This window comes from Acinonyx jubatus, chromosome B2, assembly GCF_027475565.1.
Source record: "Acinonyx jubatus isolate Ajub_Pintada_27869175 chromosome B2, VMU_Ajub_asm_v1.0, whole genome shotgun sequence".
Lineage (NCBI taxonomy): Eukaryota > Metazoa > Chordata > Mammalia > Carnivora > Felidae > Acinonyx > Acinonyx jubatus.
Window position 1 is genome coordinate 119,524,611 of NC_069385.1, and position 24,608 is coordinate 119,549,218.

General features: G+C 52.3%; 5 protein-coding genes across 11 annotated transcripts; 3 read left to right on the forward strand and 2 right to left on the reverse strand.

Annotated features, from left to right (window-relative positions):
- Positions 1-3,785: 3,785 nt before the first annotated feature.
- On the forward strand, positions 3,786-8,889 carry LY6G5C (lymphocyte antigen 6 family member G5C). Its single transcript, XM_053223401.1, is given in 5 exon segments — positions 3,786-3,806; positions 3,935-4,046; positions 5,130-5,297; positions 8,067-8,186; positions 8,189-8,889. Coding segments are annotated over 5 exon segments (462 nt in total). The 3' UTR covers positions 8,230-8,889.
- Positions 8,890-11,524: 2,635 nt separating this feature from the next.
- LY6G5B (lymphocyte antigen 6 family member G5B) lies at positions 11,525-13,385 on the reverse strand. The gene is made up of 3 exons (XM_015082157.3): positions 12,618-13,385; positions 12,357-12,485; positions 11,525-12,063 (listed from the first exon to the last, which is right to left on the reverse strand). The coding sequence occupies exons 1-3, from the start codon at positions 12,736-12,738 to the stop codon at positions 11,663-11,665; spliced, it is 651 nt and encodes a 216-aa protein (XP_014937643.1). The 5' UTR covers positions 12,739-13,385; the 3' UTR covers positions 11,525-11,662.
- A 138-nt stretch (positions 13,386-13,523) lies between these two features.
- On the reverse strand, positions 13,524-17,623 carry CSNK2B (casein kinase 2 beta). 2 transcript variants are annotated; one of them, XM_015082158.3, is made up of 7 exons: positions 17,469-17,623; positions 16,776-16,858; positions 15,957-16,059; positions 15,260-15,375; positions 14,736-14,811; positions 14,399-14,588; positions 13,524-13,756 (listed from the first exon to the last, which is right to left on the reverse strand). In XM_015082158.3, the coding sequence occupies exons 2-7, from the start codon at positions 16,845-16,847 to the stop codon at positions 13,666-13,668; spliced, it is 648 nt and encodes a 215-aa protein (XP_014937644.1). In that variant the 5' UTR covers positions 16,848-16,858; positions 17,469-17,623; the 3' UTR covers positions 13,524-13,665. The 2 variants fall into 2 exon arrangements, with proteins under 2 accessions (XP_014937644.1, XP_053079034.1); XM_053223059.1 differs by lacking the exon at positions 17,469-17,623 and adding an exon at positions 17,190-17,306.
- Positions 17,624-17,795: 172 nt separating this feature from the next.
- On the forward strand, positions 17,796-21,009 carry GPANK1 (G-patch domain and ankyrin repeats 1). Of its 6 annotated transcripts, none has more exons than XM_027058121.2 (4): positions 17,796-17,942; positions 18,674-18,892; positions 19,142-19,858; positions 20,394-21,009. In XM_027058121.2, exons 3-4 carry the CDS (start codon positions 19,248-19,250, stop codon positions 20,836-20,838), a joined length of 1,056 nt encoding a protein of 351 aa, XP_026913922.1. In that variant the 5' UTR covers positions 17,796-17,942; positions 18,674-18,892; positions 19,142-19,247; the 3' UTR covers positions 20,839-21,009. The 6 variants fall into 6 exon arrangements, with proteins under 6 accessions (XP_026913922.1, XP_014937640.1, XP_026913921.1 ...); XM_015082154.3 differs by having other exon boundaries at positions 17,817-18,122; XM_027058120.2 differs by having other exon boundaries at positions 17,817-18,061.
- An 878-nt stretch (positions 21,010-21,887) lies between these two features.
- On the forward strand, positions 21,888-24,576 carry CB2H6orf47 (chromosome B2 C6orf47 homolog). Its single transcript, XM_015082149.3, has 2 exons — positions 21,888-22,502; positions 22,690-24,576. Exon 2 carries the CDS (start codon positions 22,915-22,917, stop codon positions 23,806-23,808), a length of 894 nt encoding a protein of 297 aa, XP_014937635.1. The 5' UTR covers positions 21,888-22,502; positions 22,690-22,914; the 3' UTR covers positions 23,809-24,576.
- Positions 24,577-24,608: the final 32 nt, after the last annotated feature.

The window sequence follows — 24,608 nt, forward strand, 5'->3', positions numbered from 1 at the left end:
TTTCACTTACAAAGTGTTTTCTAGTACCTGATTTCCCCTACTTGGCTCTTCTACAGATTTCCAGCTCCAACCTGCATGGCTTCACCTTAAGTATCACCAGTTTTCTTTACTCAGCTCTTGCTGTTCCAAGGGGGAGTGAGGAACAGCCCACTCCCCATGTCTTCTGCGGCAAACCCTACACACCTCTTCACCGTGCCTTTGTTGCTTTCACGCATCTGTTGCAGTTCAGTGACAGGGCCTGCCAGGGACTGAGACTTCCCAGAGCCACACTTCACCTTTCTGGACGCTATTAGAAGAAAATCCCTAAGGTGAACCCAAGGAAATTGGCTTCCTGTAACTTCTGTCCTATTTCCAATCCTCAGACTTCATGGAACAGAATGAGTTTTCCTCCCACCTGTCAGTTTGTTGCCTGGCCACCTTCTTCTTGGGAAACCTCTTTTAGCTGAAACGCTCCCAGGGTTACCCTCCTTGGCCCTCTGTTTTGAACAAGCTCAACGTGGGCAAGCAACAATGTTCTAATATCCTAGATAGCTTCTGGCTAATATCAGTGTCTCCTGGAACCCCAGGGCATGAAGCTCCTCCTCAGTCTCTGGGCAGAGGCTGTCTGCCCTCACCAGCTCACCAGCTCCTTCAGTGGGGGCATACTGAGTCTCCACTGGAAGGGTGATCTGAGACTTGTCAGGTGATATACCTGATAATTGGGGTCAAAAGAGAAGAGGTGGCCACAGCTCCAGAATGCTCCACCTTTAGCAAACACTGGAGAGTTGATACTGGCACTCTGTTCCTCTGTCCCATCCCAGGGGGCAAACAGGTTGGGGAGTGTGGAGCATGAAGCTGTAGGTCCAGCTGGATGGTTCTGAACCTCACCTTCCAGGATACACCAGGACAGTTAGCCTCCTGGAAAACAAGTCTGTTCAGTTAAGGTAACAACCTCCTTGAATGCAAATAGGGGGCACTTAGCCCCACCTCCCACACCCTGGAGACAAAGGACTCCCCCTTCCTGGCCAAGGCCACTAGGGACTCTGTTGACTGACCTCTACCATCACCTCCCCCTTCCCCTTCTTCCTGCATAAAGAACAGTGGATGCCATGAAGAGCCCTCAGATAACTGAAGTGGTTGGGGACAGGGGAGGCTTAACATTTGAATTCTGGACCACCGAACCCCAGGGGCCTCAGTCTACCTCCTTAGATTACTCCCCACGTGATAAAGCTCACATCAGCTCTTTGTTTTTAGAACCACCACCACACACCACCCCCTGCCCCCGGTTGGACCAGCTCCCTGTCCACTCCTCACCCTATATAGCAGGGTTCCAACAGTCCCAGGAGAAGAACAGCCGAGATGCAGACCCCACATCTGCTGGAACTCTGGACCTTGCCTTACTGGGCACCAGGCAAGGTCTGGACGTCCAGGCGCCCCCGAGGAGCTGGGTACACGGGGAGAGAGGATGGAGGCTGGGACAAAGAAGGGTTAACACCTGGGCAGGAAACCTGGGAAGGAGAGGTGGGCCCTGGGCTGGGCCCGGGCTCGCCCTGCGCTGCTTTCAGTGTGAGTTGCGGGAGTAGGCTCAGGGCTTGGTGATTGGGCTGAGGATTTGTTCGACTCCCCCGAGAGGGTCAGGTGTTTCCCTCCCAGCTGTCACAAGTGAGTGAGGGCCAGGTACTTATCCGTTCATTCATCCATCCAACAAGCCATCCCAACTCCCTCAGGAACCAAGTCTTTTTTTTTTTTTTTTTTTTCTTTCATTCATTTATATGCGGGTTAAAGATCGCTGCTCTCTAGTTCCACTCCAGACTGCCTGGTCTAGCTGCTCCGCGAACAGAACTTGGCTCCCCGCCCCCTTGTTTGCCCCGCCCATAGCCCTGACTGTAGCATTCTCTCCTCAGGCCCCACCTCCTTTGTTTCGTCACTCGGCTGCTTACCCCCACTGGTATCCCGCGTCCCCAAGGCACTCCGCGCAGAAACTGTCCTCGGCTGCTATCACCATGGCGACTACAGCAGCGCCCCGCCTCTTCACCCCTGGAAAGCCTCCACCAAGCCCATCACCGCGGCAACGAACTCACCAGGCTCAGCAGGCGCTCTGGCCGCGCCCAGCCGTTTAGACTGAGGAGTAGCAAAATGAAACTGGGACTGGATTAATGGCCCTGAGGCCACGCCCCTTCCGTGGAACCACTCTCCTAGCTCGCACCGAACCCAGCCTCGAAATAACCGCCCCTATCTTCCCTCTGGCTATCCGCAGGCCGGGTTCAGAGGACGCTGTGAAATTCCTTTCTAACTCCTTTCTGCCCCGTTCGCTTCAAGAGGAGCCTCCGCTCTCTGATTCTGTCTACCACTCTGTCGTTCATTCAGCAGACATTTATGCAGGTGCCAGGCGCTCCTCCCCAAATCTTCATTACTCCGACTTTTCAATAATACAATTGTCTGATTTCATTTATCCCAAGGCTCTTGGGCACGCAGTGGCGTGCGTTTTCCTTTCGTATTCTTTCTTTCCTGTCCGTCTTTCTTGGCTCAAATCTGAGTCCATTTCTTCCCATCTTCCCCATCAGCGCCCCGAGGCCACATGATTCTCGGATGGTCTGGGACTGTAAGCAGGGAGCCCTCCCTCAGGGCCGCACCCCAAACCTCCAGACCAGAAACTGGAGCAGGTGGTTCGCTCCTGTACGCCAAGCTCTTCCTACAGCACCCCCGACCCTTAAAGGGAAAACCCTGAGTCTCTCAGAGACCCTGACCTGGCGAGGTGCGTGCTGAGCTGGTCGCTTGAAGGAGCTCAGCGGGCGAACCCTCCAGTAAAGGCGGCCTCCAGCAAAGGACGTGGGCGGGGCTCCTGGGACGCCCACCTCTGCTCTTTGGTTGCGGCGTTAGCCTCCGGCCGGGTGGGTTGGTGGTGCCACAGCGCCTCCTTCCGGGGGAGCCGCGTGGTGCTCTGGGCGTCTGTTAGGGGCGGAAGGCTAGGTCTGACGCCAGGCATGTTTTCCCAGGTTTCATTGCCAGCCAGCCACGCCCCCCCCCCAACCCCCGGCAGAGAACTGAGCGTGGCCAGAGGGCCGCCCCCGCTTCCTCCTGGGAGCCCTGAAGTGCAGTCAGGCCCGGAGAACGAGAGCCCGGTGCCGGAGCCTTGTGGGCGCCGGAGATCAGAGTTACTGACCTGCAGCGGAGCTTAGGCGGGGTGGGGTAAAAGGGGGCGTAAGGAAAGGTGCTGGCTAGTTACCTGGAACCCACAGGGGCCACTGGGCTAAATAGGTCAGTCGGGACTCAGGTGTCCTCGCTTCTAGATTTCTGACAGTTCCACGTTGTTCCCATCTTGAAAAATGGTACCACCAATCACCTCCTTGGGCAAGCCTATCCCCCACTTTTCCTCTTTCCATATTCAGTCTAACTGCAAATCTGTCCAGTCTTCCTTCTAAATAAATGTCAGATTCATTCGTCTTTTCCTTGCCTCTCTTCTGCCAGACCAGGCCGCCATCTTGTGACGGGACTCAGGAATAGCTTCCTAACTGGTTTCCCGGCCTCGGCAATCTTTTACAAACAGAACTCTGATCTTGTTGCTCCTTTGGTCAGTGCTCAGAACTGCCCAGGTGCTCCCGGGAAGTACTCATCCTTCCCCCTCCATCCCCCCATCATTGTTTGTTGTCTCCCCCACTAGACAGCTCTGTGGGGGCAGGGATTTTGTGTAATGTTGTATCCCCAACACCTGATACAGTGATTCAGTAAACTTCTGTAGAATAAATATGAAAAAAAAAAGTTTCCCTCTCATTCCCCTTTTGTCTGGGTCCTGTCCCCAAGCCAGGATGTTAGGTCTTAGAGTGGCCGTGGGTGAGGACACTCTGTTTCTCTGGCTGTTCTGGGACTGATTTCCACCCCAAATGGGTGTTGCCTCTCTCTTTGCTCTTGGCCAACTTCTCTTTCACCAATATAAGCCCCAGCTGGAGGCTAGTAGGCAGCAGGCCCTGCAGTTAGCCGGAGTATGGAGCCCATGGGCCTTCATAGCACCTCCCAAGCCCTGTACATGGTCCTTTTAATAGTGCTGGTCATGAGGAGCTTGGTGTTTGGTAAGTGGCTCTAAGGGGTCAGAAGGGTCTCCTGGTCTGCTGGATAGAGAGACCCACAGATACCAGGTGTCTGGGCACATCTGCCCAGGATGCTCAGGTAAAACCAAGCAGAGGGAAAGATGGGATGGATGGACTTGGTGAGATAATGCCTAGGGACTGGTAATGGACTGCTGTTCACTCTGAGGGGTATCTCTAGTTATTACCCCAGGGCTGTCTCAATAGCAGTGACCTAAATGCAGATACTGAAAGGACTCCATTTAAATCTGGGGCAGTACAGAATAGGGAGGATTCCGAGAACATGCTAGATAACAGAACCGGGATCCACCCAGTAGAACAAGGCTGAATCTAGCCTGATAACCTCCTCAACATGGCTGCAAAACACCGTCTATATAGAAACAGGATTCAAAGTGTTTGTTCAGTATCTGCCTCCCACTAAGTGTTCTGCTGGGTCTGGGGACTCACTGACATGTGATCTGGGCCTGGAACAAGAGGAAGAGGGAGCATATATACACGTAGGTGGGGAAGGCTTTGGTGGACAAAGTTTAATATGGGTCTTTCCAGTGATTAGACCACCAAACAAATAATGTGATGGGGGGCCACTCGAAGTCTCCTGTCCACACAAAGCATAGATTCCTCTTGTCCTGTGGTGATGCACTCTTGTTTTCACTGAACATTACAGATTAAGAACGCATATTCAAAAGGGGGTCCATAGGGGTGGGGAGACTGTGAAACCAAGTCCCAGAAGAAGAACTGTCCTCACAGAACTGCCCAGGCTGGAATTAACTGCCTCTGCTTAGTCTTTGAACTTAGGAGCTTGCCGAGTGCTGGGCACATGGTAGTACCTCAAAATACATGTTGAATGAGTAAATGAATTCCTTAATGATTTCCTTATTTCAGGAGGTATAAGAGCAGAGAATGGAGGTTTTAAAACTGACGAAAGCCTGTGATAGAGGATTAAGCCAGATGGTTTTAAAGAACGGGTGATTTCATGGTTTTCTGAGACGGGAAGCTGGGGAGGGAAGAATGGGCTTGACCAGCCTGGAAATTAGGTGGGGTTGGAGTCAGTGTTGCTCTGTGTTCTAGGTAATTTTGATCCTGTCAATCCGGAACCCCCTCATCCAGCTCAGTTCTCCAAATATCTGCGCTGCTATCGATGCCTCTTGGAGACCAAGGAGTTGGGATGCCTTCTGGGATCTGACATCTGCCTTGCCCCTCCTGGCAGCAGCTGCATGACTCTGCTCATAAAGAACAGTGAGCTGCTTGTCCTTGGCCCGACCCATTCTTGAGCTGCATCTCTCAGCTGTACCCCACAGTCTGGTTCCTACAACCCCTACCTAGATAGTGCTCGTCATGCTCTCTCCTTCCTCACCTTCAGAGCCATTCTGTCTCCACTTCCACCCCTCCTGTTCCCTCATGGGGCTGGCTGGTGTCCACATTTCTTTTTTTAATGTTTTTATTTATTTTTGAGACAGAGAGACAGAGCAGGGCAGGAGAGGGGCAGAGAGAGACGGAGACACAAAATCCGGAGCAGGTTCCAGGCTCTGAGCTGTCCGCACAGAGCCTGACGCGGGGCTCGAACTCACAGACCGTGAGATCATGACCTGAGCTGAAGTCAGACGCCCAACCGACTGAGCCACCCAGGCGCCCCATGGCGTATGTGTTTCTTACAGCACCCGGCCTTGTGGGGGAGGCTTGTGATCACTAGATCCCCTGGCTTCTCCTCAGGCTGCCTTCTCTCAGTTCAGGGAGACCCCTAATGGTTCACGTTCACCAAAATTTAGGCATTAGCTGTCTTCCCACTTCACTCTCCCCAGAGGATTTGCTCTGCTTCCTTATGAATGTGAATGTTAGGCCAAATTGTCGTGTGAAATTGCCCTCTGGACAGCTCCACCTCAGTTTCAACTTCCTGAAACTGCAGTCCCTGTTTCTCATGCCTGCTCTTCCACACGATCCCTCACTCCCCGCCCTCCACCCCTGCTTTTTTTAGTGGGCTCAATGCCCAACATGGGGCTTGAACTCACAACCCCTAGATCAAGGAGTCCTATGCTCTACTGACTGAGCAGCTGGGGGCCCCTCCTCCGCTCTTTTTAACAAACACAGAACACATTATGTGCCAGCACTGTTCTAAGCACTTACCACCCTCTCAGACAGGTTTTTTATTATTGTTATCCCCATTTTACTGATGAGGAAACAGACGCCCAGAAAGGTCAAAATCTTGCCCAACTCTCCTAGAAGCTGAACCACAATTTGTGGTGATTCCAGAGATGGTGCTCTTAACAACACTGCATAAACTTGCCTTCAAGTCCTTTTATTATACTTTTGGTTCAATATCAGAGTACTCAACCGCATCAAAGAGAAGTCTCCCTCCCACTCCTGGCACAAGCCACCCAGCTCTCATGCACAAACAACACAAAACTAATCTTCCTAGTCTCTTTTTTTTCCTAAAGACTTTTTTTCATTTTTAAGTACACCAAACGTGGGGCTCGAACTTACAACTCTGAGATCAAGAGTCACATGCTCTACTGAGCGAGCCAGATGCCCCACATCTTTCCACATTCTTGATATCCTTTCTGTGATCTTTTGTGAACATCTCACTCTATGCAAATATGTTGTTTCACCTCTTTTTCTTTCCTCCATAAACAGTAGCATACCACTGTAAACACTGGTGTGCACTTGCTTTTTATACATTTTTATTAATTAAAAACTTTTAAAAATGTTTATTTAGAGGGGGGGCGGAGAGAGAGACAGAGAGAGAGAGAATCTGAAGCAGGTTCCAGGCTCTGAGCTGTCAGCACAGAGCCCAATGCAGGGCTTGAACTCACAAACCACGAGATCATGGCCGGAGCTGAAGTCAGATGATTAACTGACTGAGCCACCCAGGTGCCTCTATCTATCTATCTATCTATCATCATCTATTTATTTATTTTTGAGAGAAAGAGGTAGAGACAGAGGGAGTGAAGGAGGAAGACGGGGGGGGGGGGGTGGAGAGAGAGAGGGAGAGAGAGAGAGAGAGAGACAGAGAGAGAGAATCCTAAGTAGGCCCCACGCTCAGCACAGAGACCAACGTGGGCCTCAATCCCATGACCCCAGGATCACGATCTGAGCCAAAATCAAGCGTCAGATGCTCAACTGACTCAGCCACCCTGGCACACTGTACTTGGTTTTTTAAAATGAACAGTCATGGGAATTTTAAGTTTCCATATCAGTTTGTAAACAGCTTCCCTGTTCTTCTGACCTGCTGCATGGTTCTCCATGGCACGGGCATAGCAGAGTTTGACAATCCCATTATTGACGGATCTGTAGGTTGCTTCTAATTTTTTCCTCTCTCAAGCAGGGCAGGAATGAATGTCCCTGTGAACACATTTTTTCCCCCTCTAATATATATATAATAGCAAGAGATACCATCTTCTCTTTTGTTCCATAAAATAATGACAAACACCTTTTCTTTGCAATCTGACCTCCAATACATCTCCCGACTTTTTTTTATATGGTCCCAGCTGAAGTGCTGGTTCTCCCCCAGCAAGACCCAACTCAGCCCCCTCCAACCATCACTGTATTTTTAAAAAAATTTTAATATTTATTTATTTTTGAGAGAGAGAGACAGAGAGAGCACAAGTGGGAGAGGGGCAGAGAGAGGGAGATACAGAATCTGAAGCAGGCTCCAGGCTCTGAGCTGTCAGCACAGCGCCAGATGCGGGGCTTGAACTCACGAACTGTGAGACCATGGCCTGAGCCAAAGTCGGATGCTTAACCAACTGAGCCACCCAGGTGCCCCGCATCACTTTATTTTGAATGGCTCTTTCCCACCAACCTTCCACGGGATCCATAGCTGGTGACTCCCTGGCATTCCTGCCCCTGTCCAGTTCCAGGAATCTTGGCATTTGGGGGGGGGGGGGGCGGTCAGGGAAGGGTGTGGAATCAGTGATGGTAAGTCCATGTGGAGGGAGGGGATGGAAGAGTCTGGGATTGTGCCTGGGACCTGAGATGTCTGTATCACTGGTTGCTGCCATCCTTCCCCAGGCAGTGGTTCTGACATCATGGTGAGTGACTGCTGCCGCAAGGAGCAGATGAGTGATTGTTCGTATACCCGCTCTTCTCCAGTGTTTGGCTTCTGGATATTTTCTCGATGCTGCTTCCTGGAGTCTGCAATAACCCTCAGAACAGAGTGTTCTATATTCCTTAGAACTTCCGCAGAGACTTTTAGAATAAAACCCTGCTAGTTGCCATCCATCTTCCTGATTTCCATCTGGGTGGCAGAGCCAGAACAACTTCTAGTCCCTTTTACCGGCCCTATTGGCCTCCTAGTTGACACCCAACACCCCTCTTCCCACTCAGCCCCTCCCCCAGGTCCCCTCTCCAGAATTCTGAGTTTTCCCTTCAAGTCCTCCCGGTTTGATGGCTTTACTCTTCTCTCCTCCCATCTCTCAGCTGCTTCTTGGCCTTGCTTTGCCCCTTCTCCCACCATGGGCCTCTCTAGCCTCAAGTCCCCAGGTGTTCCTCGCAAATAAATTGGTGTACAAACTGTAGAGCTCGTCTCTCTCTTCTGGTAGTTGTGGAGGCTGAGGAAAGCTGAGGTCCCACCTGACTGCCCCACCTCGGGGCTCCCAGCTCTGTTGAACTCTGCTTCTGCCCGACCTCCATGTCTTGGATTCAGCTCTAGGCACAAAAGGTGAAGAACTGGAAGCCTTTCTGTGGCGAAGGGCAAAAGGGCAGTGGGCACCCTTGGCAGTGCTATGTGGGGCCTGGGTTGGGGGAGGTCCACGGTGTGGGAGGTGAGCGCTGGCGGGAGTGGAGCTATGAGGCCTGGGACCAGGCCCAGGGAGAGGGTGGGGGGAAGCACCCTGTGGAAGAGCCGCTAGATCTAGTGGAGCCCTGGCCGGAACCCAGGCTCAGCTTCCCTCTTCAAGGACCATGTGGGAAGTTACTGCCGAATCTTGGGTCTTGGGTTCCTCAGCCTCTGAGACCATCGTCTAGTTTGACTTGCTAGAGCTGTATAAACCTAGACTTCTACACTGAAGTCAGAGATGATGGGGGGAAAGTGGGCCCAGACAGGGGGGCACACTGAAGGTTTGTACTTATTTTTGTACACCTCCCCCCCACACACACTGCTCTCTTACCTACCAATTAATATTGGGGTTTCCTGCCAGAGCATAGGCTATTTAAAGGGCCAGTGATCTCTGCTAACATATGTGCAAAATGTGTAAGAGTATATGCTGCATGATGCCCTTTGTACCAAGCACACAGACAAAATTCCTCTAAGCAGCTACAACTCAGGACAGCGGCTACCCAAGTTAGAAGTGCCTGGGAGGGTGCATGAAGGTTGCTTTGGGTGCTGATATAGGCCTTTATAGTGACTTGAGGACTGGTAATCTGGGTGTGAAGTTTAGAAAAACCCACATTATGGTATGTGTAAGCTTTGGTATGTTTTGGCAGAGGCTTAAAAATAGGCCAGGGGTGTCTGGCTGGCTCAGTTGGTAGAGCATGTGACTCTTGAACTCGGGGTAGTGAGTCAAGCCCCACATTGGGGATAGAGATTCCTTTAAAAAGTAGTGGGGCACCTAGGTGGCTCAGTTGGTTAAGTGTCTGACTCTTGGTTTTGGCTCAGGTCATGATCTCGTGGTGTGAGTTTGAGCCCTGCCATTGGGCTCTGTGCTGCCAGCACAGAGCCTGCTTGGGATTCTCTCTCTCTCAAAATGAATAAAAGTTTTATTTTATTTTTTAAGTTTATGGATTTGAGAGGTCAGGGGAGAGAATGAGTGGGGGAGGGGCAGAGAGAGACACAGAGAATCCCAAGCAGGCTCTATGCTGTCAGCAGAGCCGACGTGGGGCTCAATCTCACGAACTGTGAGATCATGACCTGGGCTGAAACCAAGAGTCGGATGTTTAACCAACTGAGTCATCCAGGCGCCAGTATAAACAAACATTTTTTTTAAGTAGTAGTAATACATACATACATACATACATAAATGCTACAATCTGTAGGTACCTTTGTCCCATGTGTCTATTTTTGAGGCTTTAATTTTCACCTGTGCACACAAACATGCATTCTCTCAATCCTAGGAAGTACTATCCCTCCTTGACAGGTGACCAAAGTGAGACAGAAACCAACTTACCCAAGTGGCAGAGGAGCTGGAATTGGGTCCCCCAACCACAAAGTGCACACTGCTTTTTAGAAAAAGGTTTCACAACCCCAGCACTGGGTTGTGAGATTCAGAAGGGTGGGCACCTGGCTGTACTCAATAACACCACACCCAGAACAGTGTGTTTAACTGCATGTATGAAAAAAGTTACGAATATTCACTACTGTTTTCTGTAGGCTTGTAGTTTTCCAAAAATAAAACATTAAAATCAAAGACCTAAACTGCAGCCTCACCTGTATAAGTTGTGAACATCCCCAACCCCCAAACCTAGCTCCCTAAAGAGGTGGTCCTGGGTGCCAGGATCCTGAAAGAACAGGCAAGAACCCAGGTTCCTCAGCACCAGGGGACTCTCAGATACAGGCCTGGACCCTTTGGTTTGCTCCTGAGTTTTTCTGGTTTAAAGGTGAGTTTTTCCTCCTCTGTTAGATGGAAAAGCCAATGTAACCAGGGTTTAATTCTCTAGGTTTTGTAGGGCAAAGTTTTTTGGTTTTGTTTTGTTAAAGATTTTAAGTAATCTCTACACCCAATGTGGAGTCCAAACTTATAACCCCAAGATTGAGTCACACGCTCTACTGACTGAGCCAGACAGGTGCCCCTGTGGAGTAAGTTAAAGGCTGGGAGAAGTCCTAGCTAATCAGAAGGTGGATGGATACAAGCCCTTTGGGGGCAGGTCATGAGAAAGCCACAAAGGCCAAGTGGAGTGGGCCAGGCTGTAAACTGTTTGCTCCCCATGCCCAATTAACTTTAACAGGTCTACACTTGTCCACACCTGAGCCTGACCCCATCAACAGTGTGACACAGACTTAGCCCAGTCCATTTATTGTGGAGGTTCTGGAGAGTAAACGGGAAATATAGTGCAGAGCAGGGCCGACCCTCGCCTCTCCTCTCCCCTAGAACCCATGGAAGTGGGTGTCAGGACTCAGTGATGTGAAGTGGGGCTGAGGAGGCCAGAGACGGTGGCAAAAGGAGAGAAGCAGGAAACCAGGGCAGGAGTAGAGGTGGAGGCAATGAAGTAGGGACACCAGAGTGCCTAGTCAGGAAATCTGCACAGATGTCTATGCTTCATTCTTCTTGCTACAACTTCAGTCTGGGTCTTAAGATAGGCATGGGCTGCAATCTACAACCAGACCTGAATGGAGATAGCAGGTGGCCGGACTGACAGGGGATTGGAAAGATGAGGGGGCTGATGGACTTGGAAGATGAGAAAGGCACGAGGAAACCACTGTGCCTTCCCTAGGTCAACCTGGGCAGAAAGTGAACTTGGTATTTTCTAGGAGAAAGAAGAGTACTGGTGCAGTACCACAGCGGTTTCTGGGAAGGAAATGAAACCTAAGCCATACAGATGCTGGAAGCACAGAGAAGGGAGGCCTGGAAAATCACAGACCAGAGAATGTGGGTGTTCTAGGAGGGCAGCATTAGGTGCTGGGGTGTTAGGAGAGAGATGCTGGAAGAGTAAAATCCAAGAAGGATAAGGCATCAGGGCCCAGCCCAGGGAAGAACCAAAAGTCCTGAGCTGTTGAGAGACAAGTATACGTGGCGCAGGTCAGCGATGGACAAGCTCAGGTTCAGGGGCAGGGTGGCCAGGGGGTCGAGGCCTTCAGGCTCCTTCCCAGCACGGAAGGTGGGTAGGGGCAGTGAGAAGTTCAGAGCCTTGTAGAACCACTGGATTTGGAACTCCGACAGGGGCAGGGCCAAGGTCCCAGCAGGGGGATCAGGCAGGGAGCTCTGGAGCTGGGGGCTGGACCAGGAGTTGCAGTAATCGTACTGGCAGCACTGGGCCTGGTACCAGTACTCCGAGAAGTAGGTATTGCGTTTTTCCTGGCAGCGGTAAGAATTGTACTGTCCACAGCCTCGGATGAAGAAACGTATCTTGGTATCTGGAGAAGAGGGAACAGCTAATACCCCTGCTGCCTCCCATGGTCCCCAAACCTGGTATCCTCACCCTAGACTCTCCCCATCCCTCACCCAGACCTGACTTCTAGCCCAGACTCCTTCAGAATGGGCCAGAAAAATTGGCTTAGCTGACCCCCGAGAACCCCAGACTCCTCTTTTCAGGATCCTCCTGTCTTCTTCTTGCACCCCAGGCCCTAAGCAGCCCTCATCTATGAGAGGAGAGGAGACCAAGCCACGGGCTATCCCACCAGCAGCTCCCTCCTGGGACTTGACTCACCATAATAGATGGTTATCACCATGCATGGCGACGAGCTACTGATGGTGCACTTCTCTGAGCCGGAAATGCACCCTGTAGAAGGGTCTTCTAAGAGGCAGAGGTGACCGGTCCGGACTTCAGAAACAGGAGCTGGGGAAGCAGAAAACAGGAAGGATGGGAATGTTGGCTCATTCCAAGTTCTCTGCCTTGCAGGGAGCCTGTGAACCTCCGCCCTTCCTGGACTCAGTCACCCCTCCCTCCTTGCCCCTGGGCCCCACTTACCCTTTCCCACTGTGAAGCCCACCATGACCAGCACACCTACAAGTACATGGAACTTCATGATGGAATTCTGAGAAGAGCAGTCCCTGAGGGGTATCCTGAAATCCCACCTTCCTGTGACCATGTTCCTTGCAGGGTGATTTTGATAGTTTGAGCAGGAGCTGCTGTAGACGTAGAGCTATATTCCTTGGCTGGGGGAGGAAGTTATTAACTTGGCTGGAGGGACGACATGTCCTCACCCACAAGGTCAGGTTCCTGGACGTGGGAACAGTGGCCTACACAAGAACAACACCTGGGCCTTTATCCAGTTGTCTATCTGTCTCTCTCATGCCCTGAAAAAATCTATTCCCACACCTCAAGGGTCCATGGACCAGTGTCTGTCTCTGGTACCACCTGCTGTCCTCCCCACACATACAGCGAGTCCCTACCATGCTGGGAAACACTTGGGCCAGGCGCCCAGGGTCCCTCTCCTGAGATGAGCGTGTCAGCTCCCCCAGCAGGGGGCGCACAGACACCACCCAGCAGCAACTCTGGACCTTGTCCCTCTTTCCACCCCTTACCGTTCTATTTATTTCAGGACCACTTTCCCTGTAAAATCAAAACCGAAATATTTTGTTGTTGATTATACTCCTTACAGTATAAATGTACAGCCATAGGTGGCCAAAAAAGAACAAATTATGTCTCCAGTCTTTGAAAGTGGATTTTCCCCTAGGTCTTTTCCATGTGACATTGCACATCTCCGCATCCACTGCTAGTTCTGCTCTACTGCTAAAAACATCACCCAAATCCACTGGGCACAAATCTGTGCTGGTTTTCAACTTGAGGGTGGGCTGGGCCATGAGGGCCCCTGGGATCAAGCACAGCACTACCCTCCCATCCCCCATCCCCAAGCACCAGCAGACCAGCTCATGGCCTTTTCTTCCACTTTATTTCATATTCCCACCACAATAATGACTCCTTTAATTTAAACTAAAAACCATAGAGGGTTCCTGAAAGGGTGGCAGCAAAGGAATAGAGGTGTTAAAGGCAGAGGGACAGGTTGGGTGGGGAATCAGCGAATCGTCTTGACTGGGCTCTTGAAGTTGCTGGCGGCTTGGAGCTGCAGCTGGTAGGCCATTGGATGGATCTTGAAACCGTAGAGCCTGGGCCAGGGCACAGATCAGAGGCAGTAGGGTGAGCCCCACTCTGGCCCTGCCAGTGGCCTGCATTTCCCCCTCCCCACCCCAGCTTCTCCATGGGTCTGCTAAGTGCTTAAGGACAGTGGTTCCCAAACATCTTCCCTCCAGAATACTGGGAAATATACCTTGAATAGCCATTAAAACTCTTATTCTAGGATATACGTAAACATACACACACATACAGGAATGTGACTGCTTGCTTCTGTATGCACTTGTTTCAACAGAACACCAAACTGTTCTTCTCAGTACACATGATGTTCCAGGAAGATAAACCACACTTTCTCCTGGCAAAAGGCTGAGCGCCCGAGATGATGGCAAAAAGTTATCGTTTAAATGGTACTTCCAGTGCCAAATGTTATTCAAAGCAACTCACTATTTAAATATACTCTGTCAGGTATATTTAAATACACTCCGTCAGGCAGGTACTGTCATCACCCCTGTTTCATGGATAAGGGAACTGAGGCACAGGCAATCAAATACCTTCCCCAAGGTCACTTCTTGTGGGAGAAGCAAACCTCAAGAAAGGACCATGCCCTGTCCTCCCTTCTCTCTGGGGAATCCCGAACCTTTCCTTTGACCCATGGTGACTCTAGCCCTGCTCCCCACCTGGGCACAAACTGGTTGGCGGGCCGTTTGGGCCGGTACTCAGGGTGCACCATGAAGAGCATGTGAGGGAAACCGGTGCCGAAGTAGGCGCCGTCCGTGTGATGGTGCCTCGATGACTTGGGTGTGTACACGTCCATGCACTTGGGGCAGTAGAGCTTCACCATGGCCTCACCTGGGATGTCCGAAAGGCCTGGGAGACAGCCAGACTCAGCAGGCCGGGCATCCCCAACCCTGCCCAACCTCCCTCCCACACAGAGGCCCCGACTTGCTGAACCCCAACTCCTTCCCAGAGGACCTGCCATTTGATGTGGCCTCCTTACCCTTCTCTAACACTCACCGATGGGAAGCATTGGCTGATTCTCACAGTACACACGGGGACAGTAGCCAAAGTCTCCTTGCTGGTACTTTTCCAACTGAGGTGAATAAAATGAAAGGGGTTGGTAGGTAGGTACAAAGAGAAGAGGCAATCCCCTCCTCAGCCCAAGCCACGTCACTCTGTCCCCAACTCCTGCCTCTGTCCAGAGACCCCTTCTAAGCAGGCCCAGACAGGCCCTCATACTCCTCTGCTTCCTTTCCTCCAGTTAGGCAGGGTACAGACCATCAGAGCCATTCGCTGTTTGTTCCCTAAGGAAAAGGCAGACTGCAACAACTCCCTGTCCAAGGTCATGTCTCCCTCCCCAAAAACACCTCAGTCAGCACAAACCCCAATTAGGATTTAATTCCCAAGGCCAGGTTGTGGGGTTCTTCCCCTCTTCTCCGCTACATTCCTTGACAAGGTTGAAACATTTGACTCCCGTGCTGCAGGAACCTCTGTTTCCCTTATTGCCTCAGAGGAGTCAAGTGGGAGCAGAGAGGCCTCACCATCTGGGCAATGCCACGGTTGGTGAGGATATAGCGGGCGTGGATCAATCCATAAAGCATCTCGGCTGCCTGCTCAATCAGGTCGCTCTGGTTGGGGTTGTCTTCCAGCTCTTCATCTGAAACATAGCCCCGGCCAATTGCAACCACTTGTCTTACAGCTTTCTTAGATGCCCCACCCACTGCCAGGGATTGCCAGCTACTCAGTGTGCCCCGCACCCATCTTTAAGTCACCCATCACCTGAGCATTTGACCCAGAAACCTGGGCCTCTGACCCTTCCACCAACCCAAGGCAGCTCTGCCTTCTTTCCACATCTCTTCAGCCTCTGCTCTCTCTCCCTCCCAACCCCTCCTCAACACATAAATGCAAAGATGTCAATGCAGAAGATGAAACTGAAAGGTGAAAGGCAAAAAAAAAAAAAAAAAAAAAAAAGCAGGAAAGGTGACCCAAGGAGAAACTAGCATTAGGAGACAGAGCCAAGTTACAGGACCAGAGTGTGGGAACAGGAGGTGTAAGTCACAAAACTGGGCAAGAGTCAGATGGGAGACCAAAATGAAGTAGGGGACTTTGGATAAAGACAGAGAACTAAAAGGAAATATGGAAATCCAAGAAGCAGATAAACAGGAACATGAAAAAAACAAAAAACAAAAAACAAAACCACGAACATATACACACTAAACAACACTGAGGGTGCCTCACCAGGCTCCAGGTCCAAGATCATGTCTAGAGCTTGTCGATAGTGAGGCACTTGCTCATTGAGTCCAGTGAGGTTGAATTTGTCCTGGATATAGTCTTCATCCACCTGTCAGGATGTGGAAGTCAAGATGAAACCCACAGCAGAATCCTCAGCTTTGACTTGGGCACGTTGCTCTAACTGGTGCCTTATTCTTAACACAACTGCTTTGGTTTCCCCTTATTCCTCAACCCCAGCTCAGCAGAAGTACTTGAGTCTCTCTCCCCAGTTCAGATACATAGCCTTCCCATAAAAGCTTTGGCTTTTCTTTTCTACAGATAAGCAGCTACAACAATCTCCTACTTAAAGAGACATTCCTTTCAAAAGCCCTGTTCCCACTCCTGCCCTCACCCCTAGGAACCAGTTTTGTCCTCTCCTTAAGAGCAGCTAGGTCTCTAAGGAAAGTGGAGACTCAACAGCTTCAGTCCTGTGGATAGTTACAATCCTTTATATTATTAGTAGACAACTTTCCACATTACAAAGCATTTTCACATGTGACATTTTAATTCTAATAGACTCCAACGGGAAGCACTCCCAGTACCAGTCTAATAATAACTTTAATAACAATAAAAGGGTTGACTTGTCCCATGTTACAGAGGGTAGCAGGTTTGGGACCTGGGAAGTCTTGCCACTTCACAAATTAGTGAGGGGAGTTACTGACGGGACTCTTCCTTGACAGGAAAAGTTTCTATGGAAACTTGTAAGAGAAGCGTGTGGAAGCTAAATATGTGGGGAAATATAATGCCAAACTTTGTGTAGAGACAGCTGGGAGACTGAGAACTCACTTCACAGAAGAATTCATTGCCACGGAGCCCACAGAACCAGGAAATCCAGGACACCTCCTCTGAGCTGCTCATCTTCACGTCAGCTGGGAAAAAAGAGAGTGTAAGTTAAGTCCAAGCTCTCCCACCTTGCCTCTGGTATCCTCCCTCCTCCCACACTTAGATCTCTAACCATGGAAGAATTTGGGGCAACCTTTTCTTAAAGGATCCCAGACTCTAGAGCACCTCTCTCCGGCCCCTCTTATTCACATCTCAGCCCCTTTTCTCTGAGATCAGAGATTCTTTGGAGTCCCACCGCTTTCAAGAAACCGACAGGTCTTGACCCACCAGTCCTACCCACATCCCTATCGCTCCAGAAGACCAGCCCACTCTCCCTTCCTGTCAACTCCAGCAGAGCCCCAGGCTCGAGCTCCCTACCCCGACGGTCTCTGAATGTCCCTGGCGCCTTTCCCAAGGGTCCCGAAGTTTATCCTTTCCGTGCAAGAGCTGGGACCCTTTTTCTCTCATGGCCTGGGGGTGGCCGTGAAGTCCCTTTCACAGGAGTCCCCACATGCCACCTCCGCCCCTCAGGCCATCCCTCTCTCCCCCGGTTCCGGACCGGGTCACTTCCTTCCCCACCCCCACATCAAGGCGCGGAGACCCCATGTGCCGCGCCTAAGGGCAGGGGGCTAGGCGCGGCGACTACCTCAGACTCACCGGCTGGACGGGGACCGGGACCAGGGTGGGGGAGGGGAGTTGCCGCTTCCAAGAAACCGCGACGGCTACAACGCAGGCCGCGGACCCAACCGCGGCAGGCGAAGTGGGGTGGGGGGAGTGGAAATCGGGGAGGGTGGGGAGAGGGCAACGCGCAAGCGCCAAGGGTCGGGCGCCGCAGCGAACGCCGGGAGATGGAGTCCCCGGTAAAAAGAAACTGGCGAAGCGAGGGAGAGGTGAACTACGAATCCCAGAATGACCCACGCACGACCCTTGTGTCGCGAGGCCCCTGAGCCAGACGCTCGGGGGCGAGCGCAGCGGGGTGCCACCGGAAGCGGAAGTCCAGTACCCGTTCTGGGCCGGGGAGTCTGGGAAATATAGTCGTAGGATCCCGCGACTGAGGGGCCGTGAGGGGGCGGGGAAGTGAACGAGGCTGGCTGGCTTGTTGGTTTCCTGCAGCTCCCCTCACGCAGCGGGGTTGTGTCCCAGGCGCTCCCCTCCTACTCAGGGGACTGACCTCATCCCCGGCTAACCGGCCGGTCCTTATTGCCTTCGAGCCCCTCGCCCGAGTTAGGCCCGCCACTGGAGGCTTCGCGGTGAGGGGGGGGGGGGGGAACTTTGTGTTTCACCCCGGGGTCTGGTCTCCTCGGGCGGGAGGTGAGGCCGGGCTCCCTGCTGAGGGACGTCGGTAGGGTGGGCTCGGCTGAGGTGAGCGATGTGAGAACCGGGACGGCCCCGTGCTCTAACCTGAGGTGGCGCCAGCCATTCTGTTGCTCGTCCCCTTGCACTTCTCCATTTCCTCTTAGGGCTTGAAAGGGGCCTTATGCTGCGGGCACTAAGTATGACCTTCGAACCCTGGTCAGAATAATGGTGAGGGGCAGGGTGATGTTATTTCATTTCACAGCTTCTGTGCATTCCACAGGTTTCCTTCCGCCAACTCAGAGCCTTTCTTAACTCAGAGAGTGGTTTCCCAGTTCCAAAAAATGAGCTCGGAGAGGGGGGCCACGTTCAGGGAGGCAAGAGGCATTGTGGGGGCGTTATGTAAAAGTAGGACCCCAACCGACAGACTGTCCTCGCGCTACTTAAGCACGTGGCATTTTGAGCGGATGCTCTGGAAAAGGTCCCAGGGTGGGGAAGCTGAACCTGGCGCTTAGCACAGGCCTGCGTCCTCAAGTAATGTTTTGTGTTGTTTTGTTGTTTTTTTCCAGTCCCGCATGCGTGTTAGGGGTCGTGTGGCTATTTGATCGTCAGCTCCTTTGCTTAAAGTAGTGCTATTTGCCGTGCGGAGACTACCAAGACTGGAGCTTCTCCCTTAAATCAGCTTCTTGCTTCCGTAGAAGTGTTAAAGTCTGTTCTTGTTTGGGAAGAATACCCCGACCATAGGATCAAGGAAGATTTAAAGGGCCAGGCTGATTGTTTCCTTAATGGTATGTCTTAACTGGTGGTCAAATAGTTTTAGATAGAAGCTGTTTTTATTGTTGTTGAGGATGGGGTTGGTGGCAACTCTCACTGAGTCTTTGTTAAATTAACCTTTAGTAAGGGGCATGGGCTGTTATTGTAGGGTTCTGTTTTTCCACATGACCTATGGTCCTTAGGCCCTGCAGAGTCCTAGGTTGTGGGCTCACTTAGGGAGTGAGAGGGTTTTTTGACTTTAAGGGTATTTTTCCTCATCCCAGCAGGTCTCCGGAGGTGGCTCTGGTCAATGCAGAGCCACGAAGCGATTGGCTTGCTTGTCTCAGCCTCCCTTTGTCTAGTCTCATCCTCCCAGTTTACCCAAGAGCCATGTCCAGGCCCTCCCTCATCACCTTCACCCCGGCCACCAGTGCCAGTGACCTCTGGAAAGATGGACAGCAGCAGTCACAGCCTGAAGAGCTGGAGCCCACCCTGGATGGGGCTGCAGCCCGGGCGTTCTATGAGGCCCTGATTGGCGACGAAAGCAGTGCCCCTGAATCCCAGAGATCTCAGCCTGAACCTGCCAGTAAGAGAAAGAGGAAAAAGAGAAGAATAATGAGGGAAGCTGCTGCAGGAACCTCAGGAGGACATGGACAAAGGAGATCCCTTGAGGCGGAGGACAAAATGACCCAGTGGATACTGAGGGCAGCCCAAGAGGGTGACCTAGCAGAACTAAGAAGGCTGTTGGATCCCCGTGAGGCAGGGGGAGCTGGGGGCAACATCAATGCTCGGGATGCCTTCTGGTGGACCCCCTTGATGTGTGCTGCTCGAGCAGGCCAGGGAGCTGCTGTGCGCTATCTCCTGGGCCGTGGAGCTGCCTGGGTAGGGGTCTGTGAGCTGGGTGGCAAGGATGCTGCTCAGCTGGCTGAAGAAGCAGGCTTCCCTGAGGTGGCCCGCATGGTCAGAGAGAGCCATGGAGAGACAAGGAGTCCAGAGAACCGGTGAGGGGAAGCCTTAGCCCATGCCTCTTTCAGTGTGTTGTCTTTCCTAGCCCCTCTATACCAGAGGGTCCAGAACAGAGCTGAAGGGTTCTCTCCCCGATCCCCCAGTGTAGGCTGATAAGGCAGTGTAGTAGAGTAGTAATGAACATGATCTCCCTGGGTCCAAATTCTGACTACTTGCTTGGGCAATTAATCTAATTTTTATGTCCCTCATTTTCTTTATCTGAGAAATGGGGGCAATAAGATCACTTTTGTTGTAGGGTTGTTAGGATTTAATGGACCAATATATGTAAAGTACTAGAATGATGCTTCCCGTATAATAAGTGCCTTATAAATAATTATGCTTTGCCAAGAGCTTGTGAAGCCTGGTTGCTATTTCTTCTCCTAGCTGTTCCCTTCTGGGTCCCTCATTGCTAAGTGGATTGGAAGGCAGTTTGTTTTTTAACAGAAAGACTAGAAGGACTTCCCACCTTGCCACCCCCCTCTAAGGCCTCAACCCTTCCCCTGCCCTCAACTCTCTCTTTTTTCTCTGCAGGTCACAATCACCCTCCCCCCGGTACTGTGAGACCTGCGATGCCCACTTCCAAGACTCTAACCATTGTACATCCACTGCTCACCTGCTGTCACTGTCCCGCGATCTCAGGTCCCCCAACCTGCCCCTTGGGGTGCCCACCTCCAGCCCAGGCTTCAAGCTGCTGCTGAGGGGAGGCTGGGAGCCTGGAATGGGGCTGGGACCCCGGGGTGAGGGCCGCACCAACCCCATCCCCACTGTCCTCAAGAGGGACCAAGAAGGACTAGGCTACAGATCAGTGCCCCAACCCCGAGTCACACACTTCCTGGCTCGGGATACTCGGGCTGTGGCTGGGAGGGAGAGGACCCCTCGGGTGACCACACTGAGCCGCAGGGAGGAAAGAAAGCAGAAGGAGAAGGACAGGGCCTGGGAGCGGGACCTAAGGACATACATGAACCTTGAGTTGTGACCTTGGTAAGGTCTGATCATGGTCTATTGCTAAGTCTGAACTTGGACATACGCACTTTGGCTTTTACTTCCTGGGGTCTGCCCAGTTTCTAGATCCTCAGGTTTTCTTTAGTGGGCTCTGCCTTTGGGAGAGAGGGGCTGAGCATTGAAAAATAAATCAATCTTCTCCCTCTTTTGTGTTTTATTCACTTTTCTGGAAGCTATTGTGGGAAAACCAAACAAGTCTAGGGGCCACACGCAAGTCCCACCTCAGCCAGGTGGCATAATAGGGTCACCTCCTTGCCAGTCTGGTTCGCTTCCACGTCCTAGCTCCTGCCTGGAATGCCCCACCTATTCTTTGAATCCTCTGAACCAGGAATGGCCCAAGTTCTATGCAAGTCTCACCTACCCCAGGAAGGATCTGACTACTCTAGCCAATTCAATCATTGTTTTTATTCAATCACTGATTTTAAACAAGTTCGTATACTATGTGCTAAGAAGAGTAATAAAAAAAATTCCCAACCTTCTAATTGCTCATAGAGGAGGAGGTGGCTATGTGATCAATATAAAATGCATGGTGTTAGGGGAAACCTGGGAAGGCTGACAGAGGTCATGAGAGTAGGTAGGATCTTGCAAGAAGAGGCCAATGGGTGGGAGGGCCTAGGAATATACATCCTCTACTATGTTAGCTAACCTAGAGCCAGAACTCTGGCCTCCCAAATGTAACCTTTCAGTCAAGGTTCTTCATTTTACTATCTGAAAACTGAGGGCAAGCAGCACATTCTGTTTGTCTGCACTTGTCTTTCCCTCCCTCTTCCCCCTCCTTCCCGCTGCTCATGCCAGGTGCCAGGCACATGGAGAGCTCACTGTTGTCAGATCCAGGAAGTAAAATCTGCGTAGAACGGCAGGGAAGAGCTACACGAGTCCCAGAAAAGCACCTTTCTTTTTCGGAAAACCCTTCCATGAAGTCCTGGACATGAGAAGGAGTGGTGGTGGTGGGGGGTGTTGCAGGGAAGAACCAAAGGGCAGGGGACTAAAGGGAGCGGGCGAGTTTAGGGGAGCACCTGTGGGCGACGAAAATGGGGGGCTAGGTTTACACTCAGGCCCTGGCCCTGCCTGATCTCCACTCGCGCCCTGCGGAGTGGCGCGTACTAAAGGCGCGGGGGCGCGGGGGGCGGTGGATCCGCAGGGTCCGCCCCGCGAGCTTCGGGCTCCGCCCCCGTCTGTCCCTCCAGCCCCGGTGCAGCTGCTTCCGGGCTCTGCGGCTCCAGAAGGCTTGGTGAGGCCGCGGCCCCGACGCCGGGCCCGGGAGGGGTCGCAGCGCACAGCGCCCGGACGCCTGGATCCCCAGGCAGGCCCGCGCTTGGCCTCGAGACGAGGATCTCCCAAGATATTTCTGGCCTGACCTTGCGGAGGCCGCGTCTCAGCTGCGTGCTCGGGTCCCGGTCGGGCCGCTTTGTAGGATTCATAGGTCTCTAAATCAAAGGAAGAACGCTGCTGAGTGGAATTTGCTCAACACCTCTCTCCTAACCCCCCAATAGGAGACTGCCTATTCTTGAGCTCCCTTAGGTCAGCAGTTCAGGACTCTCCAGATTGGGAGCAGCTGAGAACCCAGGGCCACCTTCCTTCCTTCTTGGATGGAGCACCGCCTCCCCAGTTTCTGGGGCACCTTGGGGCGTGGCCTTGGTGAGTGAAACTTGGGGTGCTGCCTGCAGGAAAGGAAACCCGGAAACGCAGGGAGGTCACCGTGGGGGTGACCCAGGCCTTGTCAGATCCTGAGATTCTTGTTCTGAATCTTGTGTGGTGGGGTGGTCGGGGGGGGGGGGGTGGTGGTGGTGAATGAATTTGGATGTGCCTCTCTTCTTTACCTCAGAACTGAAAAGGAAACAAGCTGCTTGTCACACTTGAAGCTGCACGACCATTCAGGAAAGTGTGGAGCCACTTCTGATTTCAGAGTAGGAATCACCAAAAAGATAACAGTTCTTCTGAGCTTGAACAGATCCTGGCTTTTGAGGAGACACTCAGCCCCTAAACCTGAGAATCTAAGCAGTGCTAGGAAGCAGCCGCAGAATTTGGGGGCTCATTACACATCCCAGCCATGTTCCTGCGACGACTTGGTGGCTGGCTACCTCGCCCCTGGGGCCGCCGGAAACCAATGAAACCTGACCTGCCTGCCCCAGAACCCAGACCAGTGGACAGCTCCTCTGAGAATTCAGGGAGTGACTGGGATAGTGCCCCAGAAACCATGGGAGATGTGGGGCCTCCCAAGGCCAAAGACCCAGGGGTACGGAGGAGCTATGGGGCTGCTCCACAGCCAAGCAGGGAGTCCCAAGATGAGCAACTGGGAAGCAAAAGAATGGATTCCCTCAAGTGGGACAAGACTATCTCTAACACTCAAGAGTCTGGGAGACTGGAGACTGGAGGGACCATTCCCAAACTTGGACGGGATCCTGTGGACTCAAGTGGCACCAGGAGATCTGGAGTGTCCCCTGAAGGGGGACTGAGCCCCACCAGGCCTGAAGCCCCAGTGGAGAAGCCAGGGCGGCATCAGAAACTGCTGGGCTGGCTACGGGGGGATCCAGATGGGGGAGCAGGGGCTCCCTTGCAGTACCTGGGGGGCCCAGAGGAGTGTCTGCAGATCTCAACCAACTTGACTCTGCACCTGCTGGAGCTGCTGGCCTCAGCACTGCTGGGGCTGTGCTCAAGGCCTCTGAGGGCAGCTTTGGACGCGTTGGGCCTGCGTGGACCCGTGGGCCTCTGGCTGCATGGACTGCTGTGCTTCCTGGCTGCCCTGCATGGGCTCCATGCTGTGTTGAGCCTACTTACTGCTCACCCCCTGCACTTTGCCTGCCTCTTTGGTCTCCTACAGGCCCTAGTGCTGGCTGTCAGCCTCCGGGAGCCCAGTGGGGATGAGGAGGCCACTGACTTGGAGGGTGAGAAGTTGGAGAGGGAGGGTGAGGAGTGGAGGGGAGATCCGGGAAAGGGGCTGTGACTGCGGGATAGGGGGTGACCGTAGTGCCCCCACCCTGAGTGGGGTGGGAGCAAGGGTGAAGATAGTGTGGCCTTTAGGAGGAGAGTGGGGGTCATGACCCAGATTGTAAGCACAGGGACCTCAGGGATGGGGAATAAACCCCAGGGTATGAGGGCACAGGGCCCCCCCTTCACACACAGGGGAGAATAGAGCTGTTTAGGGTATCTGTTTATGGACAATGGGGATATTGCCCTTGAATTCACCAGCTGTTGTTACTTTTTGCTTTTACGTTTCCCCCACTTTCGTTTTTTTTCTTTCCACCTCTACTTTTTAAAAGAAAAAAAAAAGTGTGGTGGTGACAAATAAAGACTAAAGGGTCCTCTTTACCTTTCAAAACTACCCAGGGCTGGAGGAGACCAGAGGCAGGACAGACAGACCTCTGACTAGGGTTAGAGGGTGGTTGGAGCCACAAGGGATCCCCTTAGATCTTGGGATCTGAGCCATCTAGAGGAGAATGGGACTGTTCTGTGGGTGGATTAGGGGGTGTGGATAGGGACCCCAGGTGACAGGGAGCCTGCAGGGAGGGTCTGGGTGTTCCCAGGAGCCAGGGGAAGTGGGAATGGTGCAGGCAGTATTGGAAGGAGGGCCAGTTCAGTGGGACTGGCAGCTCAGACAGGCAGTATGGGGAAGCATTGGAGCTTGCAGTCTCCACTCTGGGGTTAGGGGTTTGCACACTCAGCAATAAATAACTGTGTCACACCAAATCCTAAATATATCACTACAAAGTGAGACATACCGCCACTCAGTGTCCTTCCTGACGC